The 23,522-nt window shown below is 36.6% G+C and overlaps 1 protein-coding gene across 4 annotated transcripts in view; it reads right to left on the bottom strand.

Moving 5' to 3' along the window:
- Nucleotides 1–23,522, bottom strand: part of fnbp1l (formin binding protein 1-like) — an 82,951-nt gene that overhangs the window by 55,894 nt on the left and 3,535 nt on the right. For all 4 annotated transcript variants that reach the window (XM_055164526.1, XM_055164527.1, XM_020938072.2 and 1 more), the window contains exons 2-4: nucleotides 2,626–2,741; nucleotides 1,151–1,201; nucleotides 581–728 (exon numbers count right to left, since the gene is read on the bottom strand). In XM_055164526.1, the coding sequence (XP_055020501.1) occupies nucleotides 581–728; nucleotides 1,151–1,201; nucleotides 2,626–2,741 (315 nt within the window). The remainder of the gene's footprint in view (nucleotides 1–580; nucleotides 729–1,150; nucleotides 1,202–2,625; nucleotides 2,742–23,522) is intronic.

The following is a 23,522-nucleotide window of genomic DNA, read 5'->3' as shown; positions in this document are numbered from 1 at the left end:
GTGCGCTGTTAGTATGCTAGCTGTTGTTATACACCTATCACAATTAATAATTAAGATGGTATTTCTGCTTTTCAGGTTTTTAAGACAGTAAAAAAAACAAGTAAAGTGCCTTGAAGACATAAATGTACAGCTGAAAAATGTGATGCTATTTATAAAGTAGATATGTTTAGTTTGTCTTTTATCTATTGATACTGTGCAGTGACATCATGCTGGGGGTGTTCTACATGCATCTATAGGAGGAATGATAGGCAGTAACCAACAAATCAACAAAAAAGGTGAGAGTGACTAAATGAAAAACTGTTGCCTAATGCTAGCTTGCTTCTGACAGTAATTTTATGTGTGAGAGACTTGTTTAAGTGCACAAATCTCATCTGTTGTTCCAACCAAGTCAGCTCTTTCTGGTCAGATTGTGTTAAAATAAAGATCAGATTAAGTCTAACATGAGTAACAGAGTTTTTAACACAGTAGTGCTTTCACTTGGCATCACACCCCCAGAGAATTGATGACATCTGCTGCAAAGTATCAGTAGGCCTGTTTCTATAGTGTGTGCGATTGGACATAGAACTGTGAATACACTTACATGTTTGCGCTCAGCCTTGAGATCCTGGCTGTACCTCATCAGCTCTCCGTACACTTTGTGGCCCATCTCCTCGGCCACCAGCTCCCTCTGGCCTGCGTAGTCATTCAGCTCATTCAGGATGGAGTAAAACGAGAGACATGCTGTGAACCTGTACAGAAAATGTCATTCAAACAGTTAGAAACAAACAGTGTATCAATGCTATATACTTTTAAAGCAGACATACAGTATTATGCTAAATCAACTTGGTGCTTGTAAATTATCAGTATCATAAGTCTTACCATAAGCTTACTCGGAGTTGTATTGATGACTACTCATTATTTGAACAATATATATTATTATTATTATTATTAAGTAATTTTAGATAGCATAGTGGTTTACCTTTTACCGTTTACATTTTGACTAACATAAAAACCTATAATTAAATAAATGCAAGACATATGTTCAATGCCATACTGTGGAATATTCCAGGAAAAGCAATATCATCTCCATGGAGAAGATCAGATGAGAGACCCCCAACGAGAAAAGTGCACCTTTAAAAACATATTAAACAAAAATAAATAACATTGATACCTGGGTTCCTCATCTTTGGAGCGCTTGGGGCAGTATTTCTTTACCAAGTTCCTGTTAGAAAAACAAGGAAGAGGTTAAAAATAGCAATCGTATTTTAAGTCGACAGGTAAACACAGATGAATCAGGCCCAGAGACAGAGAGGGATGACTTGTGTTTATTATTAAAGATGAATGAAAGATCGAAACATCAAAGTAAGTTCCTGTCCGTACTCCAGGGGTCCTTCGGCAGCGCGCCAAAGCCCAGAGAGGTAATGATTTAACTGTGAGCTTACAACCCCACCACATCACAAGCATTCCTGTCTGAAATTATAATGAACTGCACACACGAGTGGTGATAGGAAGAGGGAAGAGAGACAGAAGAGAGAGGGGGGAGAAAAAGAAAGAGGAGTGAGAAAGAGAGAGTCAAAGAGATGAGGAGGGAGAAGAGAAGAGGGTGAGGGAAGAAGAGAGATAGGGGGAGAGGGGTGGGTGAAGGGGAGAGAAGAGAGCTAAAGGGTGACAACCAAAGATGGTGGGAGAGGAAGGGAAAGAGGAGAGGAAGACAGGGAGAGAGGAGAGACCAAGGGGGAGCTGAGGGGGTGAAGAGAGAGAGAGAGAGAGAGAGAGAGAGAGAGAGAGAGAGAGAGAGAGAGAGAGAAAAGGGAGAGCGTGAAGGGGGAAAGACTGAGGGAGACTTGAGAAGGGAGACAGACAAAGAGATTGAGAGGGACGAGAGAAAGAAAAGTGAGGAAAAACAAGGAGAGAGAAACAGTGGGAGAAATGTGAGAGAGGGAGGAAGGAGAGAGACAGGATAGAGCAGGAGAGGGAGATAGAGGAAGAGAGTGAGAGAGAGAGAGAGAGAGAGAGAGAGAGAGAGAGAGAGAGAGAGAGAGAGAGAGAGAGAGAGAGAGAGAGAGAGAGAGAGAGAGAGAGAGAGAGAGAGAGAGAGAGAGAGAGAGAGAGAGAGAGAGAGAGAGAGAGAGAGAGAGAGAGAGAGAGAGAGAGAGAGAGAGAGAGAGAGAGAGAGAGAGAGGGAGAGAGAGAAAGGAAAGGGGGGGTGAGACAGAGAGCAGGAGGTACAGTATCTTTGATCATTCATCAGAGCAGACGCCTGCAGAGTGTGTTGCATATTCAGAGAGGATTTCCCCCCTTTGATCCGTATCTCCTCATCTGGGACCAAACTGGGTTTAAATAGTACTACTATATTCACAGTTTTAGCACAAATGAAAAACAGTAAAATCTGAAAACTTGATTTAATTTTCCACATCCTTAGAGTATGGAGCTTCACATGTATTTATTTTTGGATGTAAAATTCACAGTTCTTATAAAGAACTTCCACAGTACAAAATCAATATGTCAATGTCAATACTACATCTTTTACATATAATTTTAAAAACTATTACACAACATCTCAATGGCATATCAACCAGGAAACAAAATTAAAACCAACTCATTATTCTCAACATTACTGGTCATTAGTGCATACTCTGCTCTCACCGTAGCTGCTTGGCATAGTTCTGCTCAATCTCCAGTCGCTCCTTTACAAATTTGGCATATCGCTCCAGAAAGTCGATCCCCCACTGTGTGTGTTTGTCCAGGTTCTCAAACTGGTCCTGCGCAGACACAAAAAAAAACAAAAAATTAGTGTTGAATGGGACAAGGGTTTTCTCAATGGAAACTCACAATATTCAATATTCAACTGATGTGTCTGGACATCACACACAGTGGGCAGTCAAAACTGTATGAAAACAAACTAAAAACTGGTCTGAAAAATAATGTATTAAAATAATCGGAAGACCAAATGAACCTCAATGGACCACAGTATTCTTGCCTTGTATATACAAATTGCTCTTTTCAAATAAATATGGCTTTCACATCTTTACCCAACTTAACTCCCCTTGTTCCCTTCATAAGCTGTACTAAAATAGTACTTTGTGAAAAAAATTAACCAATGTGGGCTATCCAATTCCAATTGTATAACATTTTAATCGATCACAAAGTCAAACTCAAACCAATTTATGCATTAACTCTACACTATCCTTTCCACAGACTGTACAGATCGGTTTCCAATTGACTTTACATTGAAACACTGAAACACCTCTCTCTCTGAACTGCTGCTTTCATCAAGTTTCATCATGTTGGTCTTAAAATGTTCGTATTAACCCTCTCTACATAACCTTGGTGTTTTTATTTTACTATTTTGTCTATGTGGAGCTCCATAACTTTATTTTGCTATGTTATCTATGTTAATTTGACTGGAGATGAATGTTGATGTCACACTCACTCTACTTCTTTATACAGTCTATGGTCCTTTCACTGGCATGTTGGCTATATATTCATCTCACTCTCAGGCTAATCATAGACAATAATCAACACTTGGATCTTGATCCTATTAACTGCATAGCCCTGAATGAAACCACACTTGTAGTCCTCGTTTTGGGAGCTGGGGCTGTCACACACAGATGTTTGGGTTAAGGCTCTGCACCAGAGCATCTGTTGAAATAGTTGGGTCTTCCAGGCAGTGACTCAGCAGTAAAAGTGTTTCCTGTCGGCTGTGGTCCCTCAGACACAGCTCCATGTTCAGTCCACATAAGGCCAGAGCACAGTGATCAATGCAGCAGCGCTATCAAGTTATACGCAGCGCTCAAATGCAGATATATAATAGTACGGTCGATAATGTTTAAGAAGAGCAAGGTCTAAGAACATGCTTGCACCAGTACGAACATTTGCAATGACTAGTGTGTTTAAAGGTGCACTACGTAACTTTTCTGGTGAAGGATTAGCTACCTGCTTGTCTCTATGGAGATGTTATTGTTTTGTCTGGAATGTCCCGGTTTGGCATTAAACATATCCATCTCACATTTACTCAATTACATAAGTTTTTATTGACCTAAAATTTAGCATTTTTACTGTGAGATGGCTCACCCCTCCACTGATCTGATATGTAACTTGGCCTAGTGGTGTCACCTGCTCTCTCTGTAGAGGTAATAAGTATAATGTTTATTTATTTATTTATTTATTTTATTGAATAAGTATAATGTCATACTGTTCAACATTCCAGACAATATCTTTACGAAGAGAAGCAGGTGATAGACCATCCACCTGAAATGTTACACAGTGCACCTTTAAATGAGTGTTTTGTAGTTTTCATTTAGTAAAAAGGCAAAACATAACATTGTATTCATTTTTGTGCTACACTACACTTTGGTGCTCAGCTAAAATACAGGAAATGTTTTGCACATTTCTGATGGATTGCAAAAATATGAGATTAAAGAAACACTATAACTTTTCTGCTGGGGAGTTCGTCATACTTGTCTCCGTGAAGATGAATTACAGGTTTTGGTCTGACTATAAAAAATACCTTGAAAAACAGCATCCCTACTGTGAGCGTGCTTGCATATCCACAGATCTGACAGCTCTGTTTGTTTCCAGAGAGGTATACAAGTTTTATACAAAGTTTAATGCTATACTGTGGAACATTTTGGGCAAAACTAACATTTCCATAGAAACAATAGGTGGAAGTCCCTGCAGCAGAAAAGTTACATAATGAACCATAAATCATTATTGGGATGATTAAAAAAATAAATAAATAAATTGAGTGAGTGTTGTCGATACAGCACCAAACCCTACTGTATATTACATAAGTCTTCTTGTCTGGTCATTACAAGGGCAGCGTGTACTATGGTGGTTTTCTTGCATGTTTCCTTAGAATCAACAGGTTCACAACAATAGCTCTGTTCAACTAGAAACAACACTATTAGGTACAGTCTATGAACACACAGACACAAGCACACACACCACAACCTAACACAGAGGGGACTGGTCCTCCATGATGTGTATTTCTACTGACAACCTACAAATTCTCCCCACATCTTCAGTTTACTCAGGGCTAGCTATCACACATGGTAAACGCTCTTCTCACTTGTTAGACACTGTCAGCCCATATTTGTACACACTCCTGAGGGTCGCCTGGGGAAATCTGACATGGCTCCAAAACAGCTGACCTCTCTGCTTCTTAAGTTATCATTCACAACAACACAATGGCAGCAGAGTGGTGTTCAGACGAGCATTGTGAGAAAATAAATGGCGGTTAAGACAAAAGGGGAGAGGTTACATGAGGGTTTATAGCAGGGAACAGTGTAAAACAAGTGTACGAATTAGGCTTCAGTTTACTACAGTTGTAAAAACAGTAGTAACGGAGATTAAGTGACAACTACAGGTCTTTAAAACATGTTATTTGACATTTATGATTTGGGAGTAAAGCTGGGACCAAACAATTTCCACAAAGCGAGATGAGCGACAAGATTGGGTGACCTAGACATAGACAAGATTTTGACTCGATACAGTTTTTCATATGGCATGAATAGTAACAGTTAGCAAATAGAAAAGACTTTCAGTAAAGTTACATAATTTCCACTACAAACAGCAAAATATCCTGTCTTACAATGCAAATCTGCTACCCCTGCAGTTACACACCTCTACACAAATTTGAGTAATGAGTTCAGCAGGTCATATTTCAGTCTTCTCTGAAATGTTTATGCTTCTGGACATTTTTAATGGGAACTGTATTTTCTATTAAAACATAAATCGCAATTTCAGTCATCGCAGTGCTTATCAGAAAATCAAGAGGATTATAGAGGATTCACTTAAAAGCGCATTTAAATATGAACTTAAATACAAGAATCACAATCATTTCAGAACATGTTTATAGAAGCCTAAAGTCCAAACTGGGTTAGCAAGCTGTACAGATAATTAGAAGCTATTGAATAAAGTGCCTATATTGTATTGTTTGCAGAGGATATTATTTTAATTGAAGACTTGGCATTGGATAATTGCAACCATTAAATTGGGATTTCGATGATGCCATATTTGGGAGACAGCAAAAAAATCCATTAAAGATCTACTGTGCTTGTGTCTGCTATATAGTTATAATCTATGACACCTGTGGATCATTGTGTTATATTTAAAAAATAAAAGAATTTTGCTGACTTCTGCATTAGAACGATGTGGTGCCCAGTGAGAGCCGATGACGCGGTAAACGTCATCACAATCGCTACACATCACACTAGCGAGTAGATTTTTTTTCATTTGTACCAAAATGACTACAACTGCATTGTTGTTTTATAGTTTTGTTGTTTTATGACACTGGAAAATCCTACACACTGATTAAGAAAATAAAATTGGAGAACTAAGCATAGTAAATGGTGAGGGAAAACAAGATATATATAATATGTTTGTTAGGTAAAATGTGTTATGTATGTAAAAAATCCAAACTTAATTCACACTTTTGTGGGAAATTCATTATCAAACGTTACAGACTTACAGTCCAGAGTTAGAAATCAACCAAATCAACCACAACTGCTCCAAACAGCCAATTATATTTACACAACAAACAAAAAAATAATCCCAGAAAATAACAGATATTTTCATACTTTCTCTGCCAGTCATGTGTAATTTTCTGCCAGTGTTTTCCCTTTCCATGTGGTGGTCTGAGCCTGCGCCCACTCGTGTTGAGCGTCTCCAGTGACTCTCCTCATGAATAAGTAAAAGAGAATGAGCTCATGCTGAAGCACAAGTCTCACAGGGGAAATGACAGCATCCTTACGCTTTTGGGTTTTTACTCACAGAAAAAAACAGGAAAAAAAACAGAAGAAGGGAGCAGAGGCACAGACTGGAGCAGGATAGAAACACAATACGTCATCTGCCAGCACTGTTAAAAAATGATGCAAAAGGAAGCAACAAAGGAATACATTTGTCACAAGTCTATATACTTATTCTATTTATTTTGAGGATTAAATTCTATGTACATATTACAGCCACAACAGAAAATTATAATGTTCAATGTTTTTGGGACTAAAGTCAAAACCAGCATTACAATACAATTTTCACTATGAAAAGGTAATGTTAGCACCCCAGGGAATGATGATGACACTAGCTGCAAAGTATCCATAAGCTAACTGTAGGCACTGCTCTGTCTAAAGCTCTGTTTCTTACCATAAAGAACTGACTTTGTTGGAACTAAAACAGATGAGCTGATTTATGTTGTTAAACATGTCTCAAATAAAAGTAGCTAACTAACATTAGCCAACAGTTTTTTCACTCCGTCACTCACATTTTTTGTTGAAAATTTAATCACTTTGTAATGATAGTAATACAGGAAAAAAACCCATACACCTTCAGAAGAATGTGTTGTACAACAAGTGCTCCACTGTGTTTTTATACTCTTTATGCTTTTACTAGACTCATTTGAATGATTTCAGCCTTGGAACTGCCAATCTCTACTGAACTAAATGTAAAAAGGTAGCTGTTAACTTGAAAACTACCACAAGATGGAAAAGAGCATTTTGAGCTTTGAAGATGTAGACAGACTAATAATAAAGGATTACAATATGTGTGAATGAAACAAAACACAACACCAGGTATGAGGTAACAACATTCTGACATAGCTTAAAGCTCACAAGAGGCAATTTCTGGTAAATAAATATATATACACACACATATATATATATATATATATATATATATATATATATATATATATATATATATATATATATATATATATATATATATATTATATATATATATATATATATATATATATATATATATATATATATATACACATATATATATATATATATATATATATATATACATATATATATATATAATATATATATATATATATATATATATATAGTATATATATATATATATATTTAGTGCTGTCATGCGATTAAAAAAATTGAGAGATTAATTAATTATGATCTGTAATTAATTAATCTAATTAATCTCATTTTAATCTCACCTAAAAATTGCTGAGAAAAGCCTTCAATTTGAGGTATTTTCATTTAAATTCATTATTACATTATTGTGGCAGATCAAAATACTGATATAGGACAAAAAAAAGTGACTTTATAAAGTCATTTATTGTTTAACAAATCTCCCCAAATTGGCTGTTGAGCCCAAGTCTCCATGAATAAGAAACTGTTTGCTGTAAAGTAGCAAAGATGAGGAAATCTGAACATAATAACTTTTGTCTACTTAAAGACAATAAAAAGTCCAGTGTTTCCTTAACCATATGAAAAATATTATTGATAGAGAAATGCTTTATATATGAGATCACCAGTTTTAGTCCTTGTTTTAGTCCTGGTTTAGACCTGCTTTAGTCCTACTTTAGTCCTAGTTTAGTCCTGGAATGGATTAATCCTGGTTTTAGTCCTGGTGTTGGTCCTGGTTTAGTCCTGGTTTAGACCTGGTTTTAGTTCTGGTTTTAGTTCTGGTTTTAGTTCTGGTTTTAGTTCTGGTTTAGTCCTGGTTTTAGTTCTGGTTTTAGTTCTGGTTTTAGTTCTGGTTTAGACCTGGTTTTAGTTCTGGTTTTAGTTCTGGTTTAGTCCTGGTTTAGACCTGGTTTAGACCTGGTTTGAGTTCTGGTTTTAGTTCTGGTTTAGTCCTGGTTTAGTCCTGGACTGGATAAGTCCTGGTTTTAGTCTTGGTGTTAGTTCTGGTTTAGAGGCGCACAGGAGGAAGCGCGGTTTACGCAGTGTACGCGAGAAAACACGATCCACACGCGGCTCACGGGAGCACGTCGGTGTCCACGCAGTAACTGCGGAAGGAAACGTGGTCCGCGCGTTCTCAGGTTAATGACGATGATGAAGGTGTGTGTTTGTGTTTGTGTGTGTTTGTGTGCGTGTCCCCTCATGTGGCAGGTCACTATAGGACAGTAATGCAGACATCATGAGCCTATGCAGGTTGTTTTCACCAGTGACATTTAAGTTGTAGGCGATATTATATTTGTTATTTTCTTTTATATTTCACGTCGGGAGAATAATTTCCAAGACACGAATGCGTTTTTACCTGTGCACTGCTGCCTCTGTTCTACTGGCTCTACGACCTCGTCCATTGTGCCTGACGCTGCCAACGTTAACATGACGTTTACATCGCTCTTATTGCGCGCGTTTTGTGTGGGTTTCCGGCAATGAGTGGAATTACTGAAATAAAAAAATTTATAAATGTCTTTTTTGTGTGTGTGTGTTGTTGTTGTCCCAACAACACATAAAAACTGGTTTTATAATGAAGCGACTCGCATACAGAAACACTAAAGTTAGAGATTAAAAATGAGATTAACGCGATTAAAAAACATAACGCGCTAAATATGACTGTAATTATTTAATCGCAATTAACGCGATAATTTGACACCCCTAATATATATATATATATATATATATATATGTATAGTAGAAATAGCTCGACCTCACAAAATCCCTCTCTTGCTCTGTGCTCAGAAACAGGAATTCCACAGTAGATGCTAATGTGAATTAGCATACAAACTGCTGCTGGGACAATAGCTGAAAATAATGACATTCCTGAACAACACACCCGGCCTTCTCTCACTCATGTAATCCTGGAAGAGGACCCCTTTTTCCTGGAAGTCTAAGAGGAATAATAAAAGTCACAAAAAAGTTTTAAAATTCACTGCAGCACCTATTACAACCTGAGGAATGTTATGGGGAATTCAGGCAGGGACAATATAGAAATGTTGTGTCGCAATGATTATGACGAAAATTATTGTGAGGGACAATTATTTATTTACCATTGACAGTTTTTTGAAATGTTATGAAACTCCATGAAGCTAGTACTGTTTTGCCTTAATTATTCCACAGTATGAATGAAAATAAATTTAGTAATCACAATGGAGAAGTGAGCCTACACATGGTAAGATTTCATGTTTGTTATGGTATTTTTCAGCTATAAAACACAAATGCAAGGGAGATATGTTTAATGCCCTACTGTGGAACATTCCAGGCAAAGAAATAACATCTCCACGGAGACAAGCAAGTAGCAGACCCTAGAAGTTACATAGTGGCCTTTAAGTTAAGTTAAAAAGACCTAACATTTATTATAATGAATAAATCCTGTGTTTAAACAACTATTATCAAATTGTTTTAAATGAAAACAAGAAGAAAGTAGAAGAAAGCATTGTGCATAAATAGCTTTTTTAAAAACTGTCATGGAAAAATGTTGGTGATTAAAACAATTCTACAAAAATAACACATTTTCATCATAATAATTTGTCAGTATTTACAAAATTATTGTTTACAATCCCATCAAATCCAGCGTTTCAATCTAACTGACATTTTCCACCCTGTGCTCGCTCTCTGTCACGTCTGTGGAGGTGCTGCTTGGTCTGGTCTGGTATCGAGGTCGGGACGTGACCTCAAATGTGTTAGTGTGAAATGTGAAGTCCTCAGAGGGATACTAAAACAACAGTCTGTGTTTAGGGAGCTTTAGGGAGTTGTGAGGGCATGATAAGGGAGGACAGTTGGAGAAGTTAGCTAAGGAAAACAAGACAGGGGATAAGCAGGCATGAAAAAACAGGTTTACAACAATAATTACAACTTTAAAGGGCCTGTATCAGACAATTGTGTGAGCTATGTTATAATGTTGTTTCCTCATTATCAAAAACTTAATTGAAGTGGCTGTAGTCATCTCTCAATCAGAAAACACTGTGTTCCACCTTATGATGTCATGTGGTAAAACAAGAAGTGCTCCACTGTGTTTTGAAACTCCATACACCTTCAGTAGAATCACATGGATAATTTCAGTTCTGGAATTGCCCTTCTCTACTGAACAAAAGGTTAAAGGTAGCTGTTAACTTGAAAACTACCACTACATGACATCACGCAGTGGAACAGAGCATTTTGAGCTTTGGAGATGTAGCCAGAAGGGTTACTCAAACACATGTGAATGAAACAAAACACAACTCCTGGTATGTTTTTGAGGAGGTAACAACATTATAACATGGCTAAAAGCTCACAAGAGTTGTTTCTGAGTAATATAGAACCTTTAATGAAGAAAGACTTAGACTTAGTTAAATAAAAAGGATAAGCAGTTCTGTATGGGTGTATCCAAATAATACATTTGATAACAGATAATAGTCTATAGTCATGCTGTATTTACTCTGTATAACTACAGAGTGTCTTGAATTTTTGTCTTGGGAATACCATACAAATCTGCTACACATTTTACCCAAAAGATTTTTTTCACTTTCCAGGCCAAATAAGAGTCAGGTTTGTGGAGGTGTAAGCCCCCTCTAAGTAAGGACACTTGTTTTTCTAGTTTTTTCTAGTTTTTTTTTCAGTGCATTATTGCAATAAACATAAAATAATAATACAAAACATGCTTTGATTGTGGCATATTTTTGTCTAAAAAGTTATGTTTAGTGATTAATTTTTAATTTTATATATATATATTTTTAGAATTAACAATAGGAACATTAGTGTGACATAAGCTTCACCTGAACTAACTTTAGTTCTTCTCTCCTACTGTAGACTACATATATTGCCAACTGACATAATACACATATTATAAAAATGTCTGTTCATGGTACATTGCAAAATTAACGTAAGCACTAACTCAACAAATCTCTACAGTCACTGCAGCCAAAACACTAAAATATAACTTATATTTTTTCAGTATTTCCAACTGGAAGTCCTCCTTATTGTTTCTACATTCTTGCTCTTGCTGCAGACTAGTTTTCTCATGTCCTCCATTGTAATGACTGATTCCCTCATGAATACTGAAGTTCAGCCAGACCCAGTGGACCCATCCATTATGCTCCTGATGGCCCAGTTCTGTTACATTTGATGAATGAGCAAACAGCATTACACATTTGCAGGTGGTTTTCAAATACTGAAGACAAAAACATACACAGAACTACTCACTACCTTTTATTTTACTCATAGATCATGAGTCTGTGAGTCGTTTGAATTGGCAAAATTTTATATCATTTTAACATCTTTTGCATTAGTTCAAATGAGGTGAACATAGGGTAGTGATGAATTAGCTGGATAAGCCATAGCATGAAGGTCCCTGCACAATTTAAGACAAGTTATGTGAAGCTAGAATATGACCAGGGCAGAGTGTGAAAATATGCATTTTAGTTTTTAGAAATTTACTTTTATGCCATTATCCAGTATTAAATAATGTGTATGTTAAATAAGGCTGGGTTATGAATTTGTCTCATTAAAAACAAATACCATTGACTTAGATTCAATATAAATCCCCTGAGCATAAACAATACAGACTATTAATAACTGCCCTTTGACACAAATTACTTCCACCAATTCTTCCTTGGTATTTTAGTGAGGTCTGTATATTTACAACAATGCAGCAAGCAGCAGCACCCACCATTCAAATATTTTTTGTGAAGTTATATAGTTTAAAAACTCAGTGGAGCACTTCCTGCATTACCACATGACATCATAAGGTGGTGTTTGAGAGAAGAATTCAGCCTAAAATATGCAGTTTTTGTGTGTTAAACATGTGTCAATGAAACAAAACATAACTTGTGATGAGGACACAACATTATAATGTAGATCAGAAAATAGTGTAACATTTACGCTTTAACACTCAAGAGAATCAACAACAGATGAAGCATTCCTATTTTTCAAGCCTACTTAGATAATCACTGAAATTGCCAGTGTATCTTAGCACCTACATTGGACAGTATTATTGAAACTATGATACTAGGGATGTAGCAATATCCAAATCTCACGATAAGATATTATCACCATATGATATTTATTGCGATATAGTGGGAAAGCTCATGATATGGTGTGGAGGCTCACGATTAGGGTTGTAACAAATCTCTTGGTAATATATTTTCACGATATACATCTCACAGTACGATATTTATTGCAGTATTTTGTGGAGGCTAATATGCTACTTTTTCCTCTTAAGATGCCTTGACAAGATTTAATCCAAAGAACTAAGACTTAAAAATGCTTAGAACTGTTATTTCTTCTTGTAGTCTACACTGAAATGGAGCAAAGGATCATGGTCTATGTAGTTCGATCTGTCTTTTTTTTTTTTTTTTAGCTATTGCTGCAGCATAGTAACTCCTAATTTAAGCAAAGAGACTTAACCAGACTTAACTTGATATGTTGTGATGCTCCAGGATATTATTGTGAGAACGTTGACAATATGATATCACGGTATTTCAGTTGTTGTTAAATCCCCATTTGATACTGTGAAAAAGTCAAATATTGACCTCATAAGGGAGGACTTCCTGCAGCAGAGCGATTGTCTTTAAAAGTTCAGTGCATACATTTCCTGGCAGAAGGCCCATCACCAGTTTGTCTCCATTGCATTGCCTGGAATATTCCACATATTCTAACTTCATTTAGACAGACAGGTGGCATATGTGGTAGGTAGGCCCGCTCACAGCACATTTTTCAAGGTATTTTTTGAGCAATAAAAACACCTGTAAATGAATAAATGCTGCATAGATGTTTAATGCTATACTCTGCACCATCCAAGGCAAAACAATCTTTTCTATAGAGACAAGCAGGCGGCAGATCCTACATCAGAAATGTTACACAGTGCACCTTTAATTCGTTTGTGAGGTGGCAGTAAAAAGAAATAGAAAGAAATAATTGTTATGTTTCCCATGACTGAAAATATCTATGAATGCGTGATAAATCAGAGATAGTCACACTCTGATGATCTGAACATTTTTGCTGAGCGTGGAAAAAGTAAACTAAAGACTAAAGACAAGACAGAGCATTTGTGTGTCATGTGGGGACAATAAACGCAGAGACATGTGACCCCCTTTGGCACAATGAAGAGTCTGTTTGTAGGGGCCTCAAATATGTAGCGATTATACATGTAGGTTAATGCAGACACCCATGTGCTTCATTATGGGCACTGAAAACAATACATCCAGTTTATAAAAAGCATTCTTGGGGACTTCCGTTTCTGGGTGAAAATAAGGGTATGCCATAGTTTAAAATTAGAATAGACACAATGGCTGAACAACTTTGGAAAAATATCCAATTAAGTTATTTTTTCAATCAACACTGCAATTACAATGTTATATTTGTATTCACATTCACTGGTAAATGAATCACATGCATTTCAGAACATGTTTCAACTGGCCTAATCCTCACAGAAAATGCAATAAGAAAGACCAGGTATTTTGTTGTATTACATTCCCTAAATAAAATGTCAGACTTTGATAAGAGACGATTCAAAATGGGGATGTGCTAAAATATCTAAATATCTATATATTGTTATATTAAATTTGGAGACAGAGTATCGATATCATGGGCTGCTGTCTCGATATATCGTCAAGAATACTTTTTGGTATACTTTACTAAATTATTTTATGAGTGTTTTGTTGACAGTGTTTGTTGCTTGTTTGGAGAAAGGACTTGTTTATGCAATATATTTGACATATTCCCAGTTTCAATGATTAAAATGGATTTACTGCATATTAGGTTTGTGCAGGTAGTAGTTTAACAAAGAAATACTGTTAAATTGTATTTGTTCTTTAACAAAAAAAAATAAATAATAATCATGTGCAATATATCAATTATCACATATCACCATACCATGATAATATTGTATTGTGAGCCATGTATTGTGTATCGCATCAAATTGTGAGGGACCTTGTGATTCTCAACCCTAATTCAAAATACTGAATTTGATCTTGTTTAATCTTGCATCACTAAAATATAATTCCTGTGGTAGATAGTTGCATAAATAGGATATAAGAAGTGCAAGCTTGTGTTCATTTCATTGCTATTCCAAGCAAATACAACAGCAGCATAAAGAGGCTATTTTCTTTTTGTTATTTTGTTAATACACTAAGCTATTAGAACACTTCTCCATTGAAACACATAATTACACAACAAAACCTAATAATTTCATAATTGCAGACAGGGCTATTGATCGATCTTACCTTATAAAAACAACAGAAATATGCTTCCCCTTGTAAATTCCTGAGCTTAAAAAATACAGACTTTTAATCTTTGATCTTTACCATTTAATACAAAAGTAGTCAAATTCATTCACTGATCCCTTTAGGACTGGTAACAGACTTCTCAATTAAAAACCCAGGCTGATCAGTTACATTAAGTGACTTGGTCTCTCAATTAAATTTAAATTACTGAGCCCTAAATTCTTGTGAAATAGATGTAACAGTTAACCTTCTGTCATGTCAAACACTATTTCATCTTTGCACTGTTTTCTCCTAAATTTCTATATATTTTTTAATTTTTACTTATACACATACATATACACATTTATATAATTATGCCTTATTTGACACCAGTCTCTAGCTTATTTTAATTTAAATGTATTATTACCATTTATATTTCTGCTCTTAGTTATTATATTTATTGTGATGTGTGACCTACTGTGTCAAATAATTACTGTAGACCAATAAAGTTTCTCCAAGTCTAAGAATTTATGTCACCTCAATATTTCTTCTCATCACATTCTCTTGGACCCAATCTTGTCCCATCTTGTTGGACTTGACTTTTGTCCCACCCATACAAGCTAGCTAACTGACTCCACATTGGTTGAACGTAAAACAACATAATTAATAAAAACACGACAAAATGAAGGTAACAATATCATAACTCCACACAGCATTACAAAACTGAGCTAGTTTAAGTGCCCAAACACCAGTGGTAGGTTGACCCCGAGCTAACTGTTGTTAATATTTTTAATGTCTCTCAATGGAAAGCACACCTGGGCTGGCTCATCAGGTTTCACATTGGAACTGGATCTGGTCTTTTGTCTGTGCAGCGTCATAGGCCCAGCCCCAGACAGACTGGTCTGACAAGAGACACACAGCAGATACCACCAATCACATTCAGTATCATTACACCAGTATACCAGCAACAGACCAGGAAGGGAACAGTTATGAGTAAGCAGAAGGGGTCAAGGGAGAGTATGGGCATAAGATAGAATTGGTAAAAAAAAAAAAAATAATCAAAGCTAAGATTAGGGTTGTTAAAAGTAGTGAAAATCATAATCAATACTAAAACTAGTATTGAAACTAGATACTCATTTGAATGGGTATCAAATCAATAGTAAAAAAGTCACATTCACAGAGCAGAAATGAACCTTTCCTGAATAGATTTCCAATGAGCTGTTTTAGAACAAGTATAAAACTACATAGATGCTAATGGACCACTATGGAAGACACCTGGGGAGGGATTAAGCAGATAAGAAAAAAGAAAAGTACTGATGTCGAAAATCACATTCTATTGTTTAAAGAAAAAGTGTTTTTTTTTTTTATTATAATTGTGGTAATGAAATTGGTTTTGAGTATCAAGTTGAGTTTTTTCATGGCCAATGCCATTACCAATTGCTTAGAATTGAGAGCAACTGATGACCGATAAGCTCTGCCAATATTTTTGGGCTGATATGTATGTAAGGCAGATTTTGATTCTTTTGCCCATATTACGAGATTTAAACTCACTAAAAACTCACATACAGTTTGTTTGTTTGTTTTTTACCTCAAACCTCAAACGTGCAGCTATCTCTTTACACTCAAGTTTTCAAATAAAGCTTTGTCAGCAAGTCTGCCAAAACAAAACATCAGTCTATTCTGAAGATTTAAAGCCGATGCCCTAAAAATCTCAAATATCGATCTCTATAAAATAACATGCAATACTGCGTCTTTGTGTACTTTCTCCTATATAAAGCAACATTTACTTTATTTGAGCTTGAAATTGAAAAAACATAGGAGTTTTTTTTCACCAAGTAGCTTAAAAGGTGGTGAATTAACAAGAACTAAGAGCCTTATTTCTCAGTTTGAGGCTCTTAGTGACCAAAGAGTTGTTACCATAGCAGTTATTCATACAGAAGTTGCACAAAAAGGATCCAGGCCAAGTCCATGTCTTGTGAGTGTATACACGGTCCATATGGAACAGATTGGCAGGGCCACTTTCCCAGCTGTTACACCGCACTTCTCTGCTTCATTTGCGGATGTCAGACAGAGGCTTTTCCCACCCACCCACACACTGACCCTCGTGCCTCAGAACAGGGTCTCTCCATTCACAGTCCACTCTAAAAGTCCACTGGAGGATTTCTTGGGTCAGTGAGTGAGTCTGATTGAATGAAATGACAGCCACATGAGACTAAAAGAAAATTTAAGTCTTCTTGTTCATCATTTATTTACGCTAATGGTCAGGATTAGGGCCGGAAATCACATTGTCCCTAATGATTCAATACACTACACAGCTCACAAAACAGATGTGGCGATACTATGATAATCAATATATTTCACATGATGTCAGCTACAGTAAAAGTGATTGGAAGCACCGGATCGAGGCCCTAAAAATCTTATAAAAGTACAATATTGTTCAAAAACATAAGCTGCAATATGTAAATAGCAAAATGTAACACTCAATTGTTAGTTCATAGTTTTAGTTCATAATTCAACTTTCTACCACTCAAAGCTTATAATATTGTACATAAAATAACCGAAAATTGCCACTAGTACAAAGAAAAAAGTACTAATATTGATCCCCACAAAACTCCATCATCCAGCCATCATATATTGAATGATAAGTTGATATAGTTTTTATTGTGACAGGCCTAAGCAGATCTTACTTGCATGTGCTCTGTAGCTGACTCCTTACTGTGTATTTTTACAACACAATGTTTTATGACCCAGCTATTTTGGTCAACCATCATCATGACCACAGGCTTCAGGTGTGGTCACAGTGCCGAAGGGTATTTCATCAAGATGTAGAGTGTTTGATACAAAGAGAGTGGTCTAAAATATAAGAATTATAAAGATGAAGCCACTGTTATTAAAAGGTCCTATAACACAAAATTGACTCTTGTGAGCATTAAGTTGTGTTATAATGCTGTTCCCTCAAAAACATGAAATTATGAAAATTACTCTTGTGAAGGTGTATGGAGTTTAAAACATATGGTAAATGGTCACATTTTTCTATAGCCCTTTTCCACCTTCAAGGCACTCAATGCACTTTACAACAAGGAACCACTCACCCATTCACACACACATTCATACACCAGTGTACGCAGACACTGTGGGCAAGGTGGGTTAAGCGTCTTGCCCAAGGACACAACGGCAGCATTCATCTGTGGGAGCTGGAATCACAGCAGCCAACCTGTGGGTCTGTGGATCTGACCGCTTAACCTGTGATGTTTATGTCGAGAGCTGGATTCGAACCGCCAACCTTCAGATCAGTGGGCTACTGCCGCCCTGATGATATGATGATATCACAATGTGGAACAGAGTTTTCTGCTTGAGAGACGAACTCAGCCTAAATAAGCAGGGTTTGTGTGTTAAACATGTGTGAATAAAGCAAAACACAACACAACTAGAGGTATGTTTGTGAGGAAGAAACAACATTATAACACAGATCAGGAAAATAGCATAATATCGAACATTTAAGAAAAAAAAGGACAACATAACACAGAAAAAAATAGTGAATTTTCTTTCATGAAGAAATCTTCATGAAGAAATTACACTTCACTTCATATTATAAAAAAAAGTTCTAGAAATTATTCACATATTCATTTGCAATTAGCTATAAAAAAAATCTTCAATTACAATTTAGATTTATGTGGCAAAAACTATTCAGAGATCCAGGTTTTAAGTACTTATACTGATAAGGCAAGTCTTAGCAGTAGCATGCTTCATCTGAGCAGTCAACATATGTTTACCAAACAGGACCTTTTCTGTGCGAGCCTGTGACCAATCTGAGAGAGCAGAATGTAGAGACACAATCCAGTGCAGTGTGTCAGAGCCCATCTGTGCTGCTCACAAACAAACAGTTCATTCATGTGTTTACCTCAGGCCGACTCAAGCATCAGAGCCACACAGCCACTCCGGACCACAGACTGTGTAAAGAAGTGGACTAAGGGAGTGTGACGTCACCCGTAGCGTTCTGTTCAACAACGTTCACGAGGCTAGCTGTTATAGCCACTTTCCATATTAGGAATAGGAATTTCTTTAGAGACAATATAGAGAAATAAAAAAACAGGATCATGTAGAGTGGGTCAATACAAACATTTTAAGACCAAAATGACGAAACTCACTGTACCAGTTACAGAGACAGGGGCGACAACATAACGTCGATGGAGCCGGAAGCACCCCCATGCTCACTTCCTACAGTATTTGAAACATGGCAGCTAGCGAGTTAGCTATGTCTATACAGGCTATATTCAGGACGCACCTTTTAAAGACACTTCCAGGAGGAGACTTAACTTTGGTATCACTATCAGCGCTGCTTAGCCAGAGTCAACAGTACATGCATTGGTTAAGTGTGACTTTTTGATAAGCCTAACATTTATTAATGAGGAAATTGTATGACCTCACTTAATGGACCATTGTGTTTAACTTTCTGGAAAGAGGGTACACGCCTCCCTTCTCTCCATGATGATGTTATTGCTCTGCCATTCCACTGTTCCACAGTATGGCAATAAACTTCTCAATGAAGACAAGCAGGTTGTGCCATCATGTCAATGCAAGATCTGTGGAGAAGCAAGCCCGTTCACATTAAGAGTGTACATTTTCCAGTGTATTTTTGAACAGAAAGAAGAACTAAGTGCTATATAATGTATATGTTTAATGCAATACCATGGAACATTCTCTGAGCCAATAATAATGGAGACAAGCAGGTGGCAGACCCTTAGTAGAAAAATTACATAGTGCAACTTTAAGGCAGCATAAAATAAACACAATTAAATAGCTCATATCTCAATACATACATTCCTAAAAATATAGCAACATAGAGTTTGCCACATCACTCTAGTTCCCCTTACACAGTGGAAAGTCTCTGCCCTGTGTTCAGTGGAAACCTCTTCACGTGAGACTGCCTCAGAACAAATGAGCATGGAGATTTGGAGAAAAATCAATGGTTATGTGACACAGACAGAGGCAGGTTAAAGGTGCTGTACACTGCTCTCTGTGTGACACTAACTAACCATTAACTCTGTCATATGACTGCTGCATACGGCCACAGTTACATCTCCTGCCATCAGCATAACCACGAATGCCATCTCAGCCTCTGTGCGTGTTCCTATGACCACTTCCTACCACTTCCTGGGAATGTCTGTGTATTTCTTTCCTCCCAGTTTAGATCACAGTCTCATCCACAAATATTCCAGCTGAACCTCATAGTTGGAACTCCAAGATCATACCGAATACATCAGTGAAATTTTGTTACTGCAAAAATAAATAATGATCACAATATTACAGCATTCTACATATGAGAGGTTGTTAATTGTTTCACAAAGTAGAATTATTTATGGTATGGTACTTTAGCCATGTTTTGGTCTTGATATGTCGAGTTTTTATTTAACACATTTGACTAGTAATTTAAGGCATGTACATTTTTGTTTAAATTAAACTGTACTAAAATATCAAAATATAAAGCGTACTTGGAATATGGAGTGTTTCGTCTTTTTCTCATATCCTGCAGCCCTAATTTCAAACAACTGCAAGTCAGAATTTGGATGGTTGTTATTGTCAATTTGCAAAAGCTTCAATGATTACAATACAGTGTCCTCTGAAGTGTACCCATCTCCATTGGATATAGCTGGATAAAGTTGAATAAAAATGGTAAATCTGCAGTTATGTCATTCAGTCTCAACTCTAAAGCTGCATTAGCCATAGGGCCCAAAAACCTCAAGTACTCTTTCCCGGGGAACACACAACCACCCATGTCAGGCACCCAGTAGAGTGCTAATGAGGAGTGGATTTAAATGGCCTTGAAAGTGTAGCAATGGGATAAACAGCCTGGGAAACTCCTCAGTGGTCTGTATTGTCTCCTGGTATGTCAATATGTCAGAAGTTCAGAGAGGTGAAGAGGAGGAAGGTATGGCTGAACAATATGAGACATATACAGCTAATTGCAATTTTTCTGAAAATAATAATCTGTCAATCTGTGCCACTGGCCTCTCCAACCACCACCAATACTAACACACACACAGCATTCACACTAGGCGAGGTGGGTGAAGTACCTTGCCTAAGGACACGACAAAAAATTGTGTCACTGGTGCCCACTGTGGCACCTGGAATTTTTAGCAGTCTGCCATCCAAGCACAAACCAAGACAAACATTGCAATTACAATTAGATTTCCAGTTTATGTTTTAAGGATTCTGTTCAGAGTTTACATTTTAAACGTGTCCAGAAAAGTTAACAAAAGACTAAATATTCACTGACAAACTAATATAAGAATCACATTTAAGATGGTGTTTGTATAGATCTAAACTACAATGTTAGAAGTTTTTGTGCAGGATAAGACAGACATTTTGTTGTTTGTGGAGGGAATGACGGTACTTCAAATTTTGCTAATTGCAATTCCAATTCAAAAGCGATTAATCTTGCAGCCCTAAAGGAAAGACTGTCCTACATACACAGGTCCAGGCTCTTCATGATGTCTAAATTTATCTCAATTCATTGTGGCAAGTTGCTGTCAAATGTTGGTATTTCCTTTGCAGTAGTTTTTACTGTAACAATATTGGCTGAAGAACTGAAGAAGTATTCATAATGAAGGGGGTGTGGTTTTGGGAGAGTCAAGAAACCTCAGGTAAACAGAGCAGTGTTATTCCAGACGAACATGGATGTTGGATTGCTTCTGTAAATGCTGTAGAGCTGTTCCAATTCAAGAGCAAACAATTCAGATTTATAAGACCTGCTGGTTTGTCACAATACTAGAATACTAGAACTCAACAGAGTTTGGGATGAGGTGAAAAAAAAAAGGCAGTTACCAATGGATATCTGCCACGTTTGTCGCATTGTTGCAAATGTCTCAGATACATTAACCAAGCAACACTAAAAAGCATGGTGATAAACTGCTAGGTCACTACTAGTAAACACATCCAATTTAGTCCTGTTCTTGTGTTGTTTTTTTCAGTATCAATGCTTGTTCAACTGAGATTAGTTTCAATAATACTAATATTGTGAGGCAGACACAGAAAATAAATGTAGTTAATTACACAATATAATTCTGTGGAGAAAACATGCTGACATGGCTCTGTAACTGATGCAGTCCTTCCTAGTGGACAATGGACTGGGGCTGTAGTACTTTGAGTTGGTGGGCCTCTGTGACATTTAAACCTATTAAAATAGTTCCCATGTTGTCATGGCTGTGGGAAGCTGCTATAAGTGTCAGTTGTGGGGAATTCAGAGCAAATCCCTGGGAAAAGAGGCCAGGCCTGAGAGAGAGGACCTGAGGAACAGCTCTCCTTCAACATGGATGGTTTATGCACAGAGGAGCAAGAGGAGAAAAACAGAGGACAAAAGGTGATAAGATTTATACTAATGTTTTTCATGCTTGTGTAGAGTGAGCTATGGGAAGTACTGTAAAACAAGAAGTGGACAATCTGAACTAAATGCACAATGAAGGCTTGAGTTTAAATATGTTGGTTTAGTCCAAAAAGTCATTCATTTGCCTGGTTACTCAGAACAAATACAATCTATGATGAGGTAGGCACAGCTTTTGTTTTACAATGTCTAGTTCTGTCACAATAACAAATTTTGATGTGCGTAATATTGCTGAAGTAAATATAGACAATAAAATTAACCAAAACATAAAGGCAGAATTAACCCCCAAAAAGTAATCTAAATGTACAATATTGTTAAGAAACATGAACAGTAATAAATAAATAAATAAATAACAGAATGCAACACTTACATAGATAGCTTGTATCTAAAATAAATCAGTCATGGTTCATAATTCAACACTCTACAACTCAAATCGTATTGTAGCACAGAAAAATAATCCAGTAGTGCAAAAAAAAAAGTCCCCATGATAAATAATGACCCCCAATTGTCATTGAGTGACCTGTTGATATAGTATTTATTGTGATAGGCCTGACAATGTCTTTACAAAATCTGATCTTTTCCCATGTTTTTTGGTAAGAAAGGAATTCATCATACTACAAGTGATTAGAAACTTTAGAACACAAATTGGTGAACTCATAACATTGGGCACATGACTATCAGAAAGACTGTTTAGTGTCTGTCCATAAAACAGATAGCATCATTTGAGCTCCTCTCAGCAGTTTAGTGCTCAGCTGATGTGTTTAGTACACAGCTACAGAAGGACAGGAGGTGTGGGACATCTGAGATAATACCATCATAAAGTCTAGAGAGAAAGAGAGACCTATTATATAATATTCTTCAACTCTGGGGTCTCTTAAGTTCAGAGCAGAGTTAAAACCAAAGAATTTTCATTATGTGATACATGTCAAGGGAAATTAACCTATCTGTAGCAACCAGACCTTTATGTTTATTTAAGTTTTCATTAAAGGTGCATTGTGTAACTTTTCTGGTGGAGAGTCTGTCAAATGCTTTTATCCATGGAAATGTTATTGCTTTGTCTGGAATGTTTCACAGTATGGTATTGAACCTTTCTATCTTTATCAAGATCAAACCATACCAAGTTACAGGTCCGATCTGTGGAGAGGCAACCCCACTCAGAGTCAGTTTTCCAAGGCATTTTTGAGCTGTAAAACCACCTTTAATTGAATAAATGTAAGGTAGAGCTGTTTAATGTCATACTGTAGAACACTCGAGGCAGAGCAATAACATATCTATAGAAACAAGCAG

This window comes from Boleophthalmus pectinirostris, unplaced genomic scaffold (assembly GCF_026225935.1).
Source record: "Boleophthalmus pectinirostris isolate CB_2022bp ecotype Guang Dong unplaced genomic scaffold, ASM2622593v1 HiC_scaffold_7, whole genome shotgun sequence".
NCBI lineage: Eukaryota > Metazoa > Chordata > Actinopteri > Gobiiformes > Gobiidae > Boleophthalmus > Boleophthalmus pectinirostris.
This window is presented reverse-complemented; position numbering and strand designations above follow the sequence as displayed.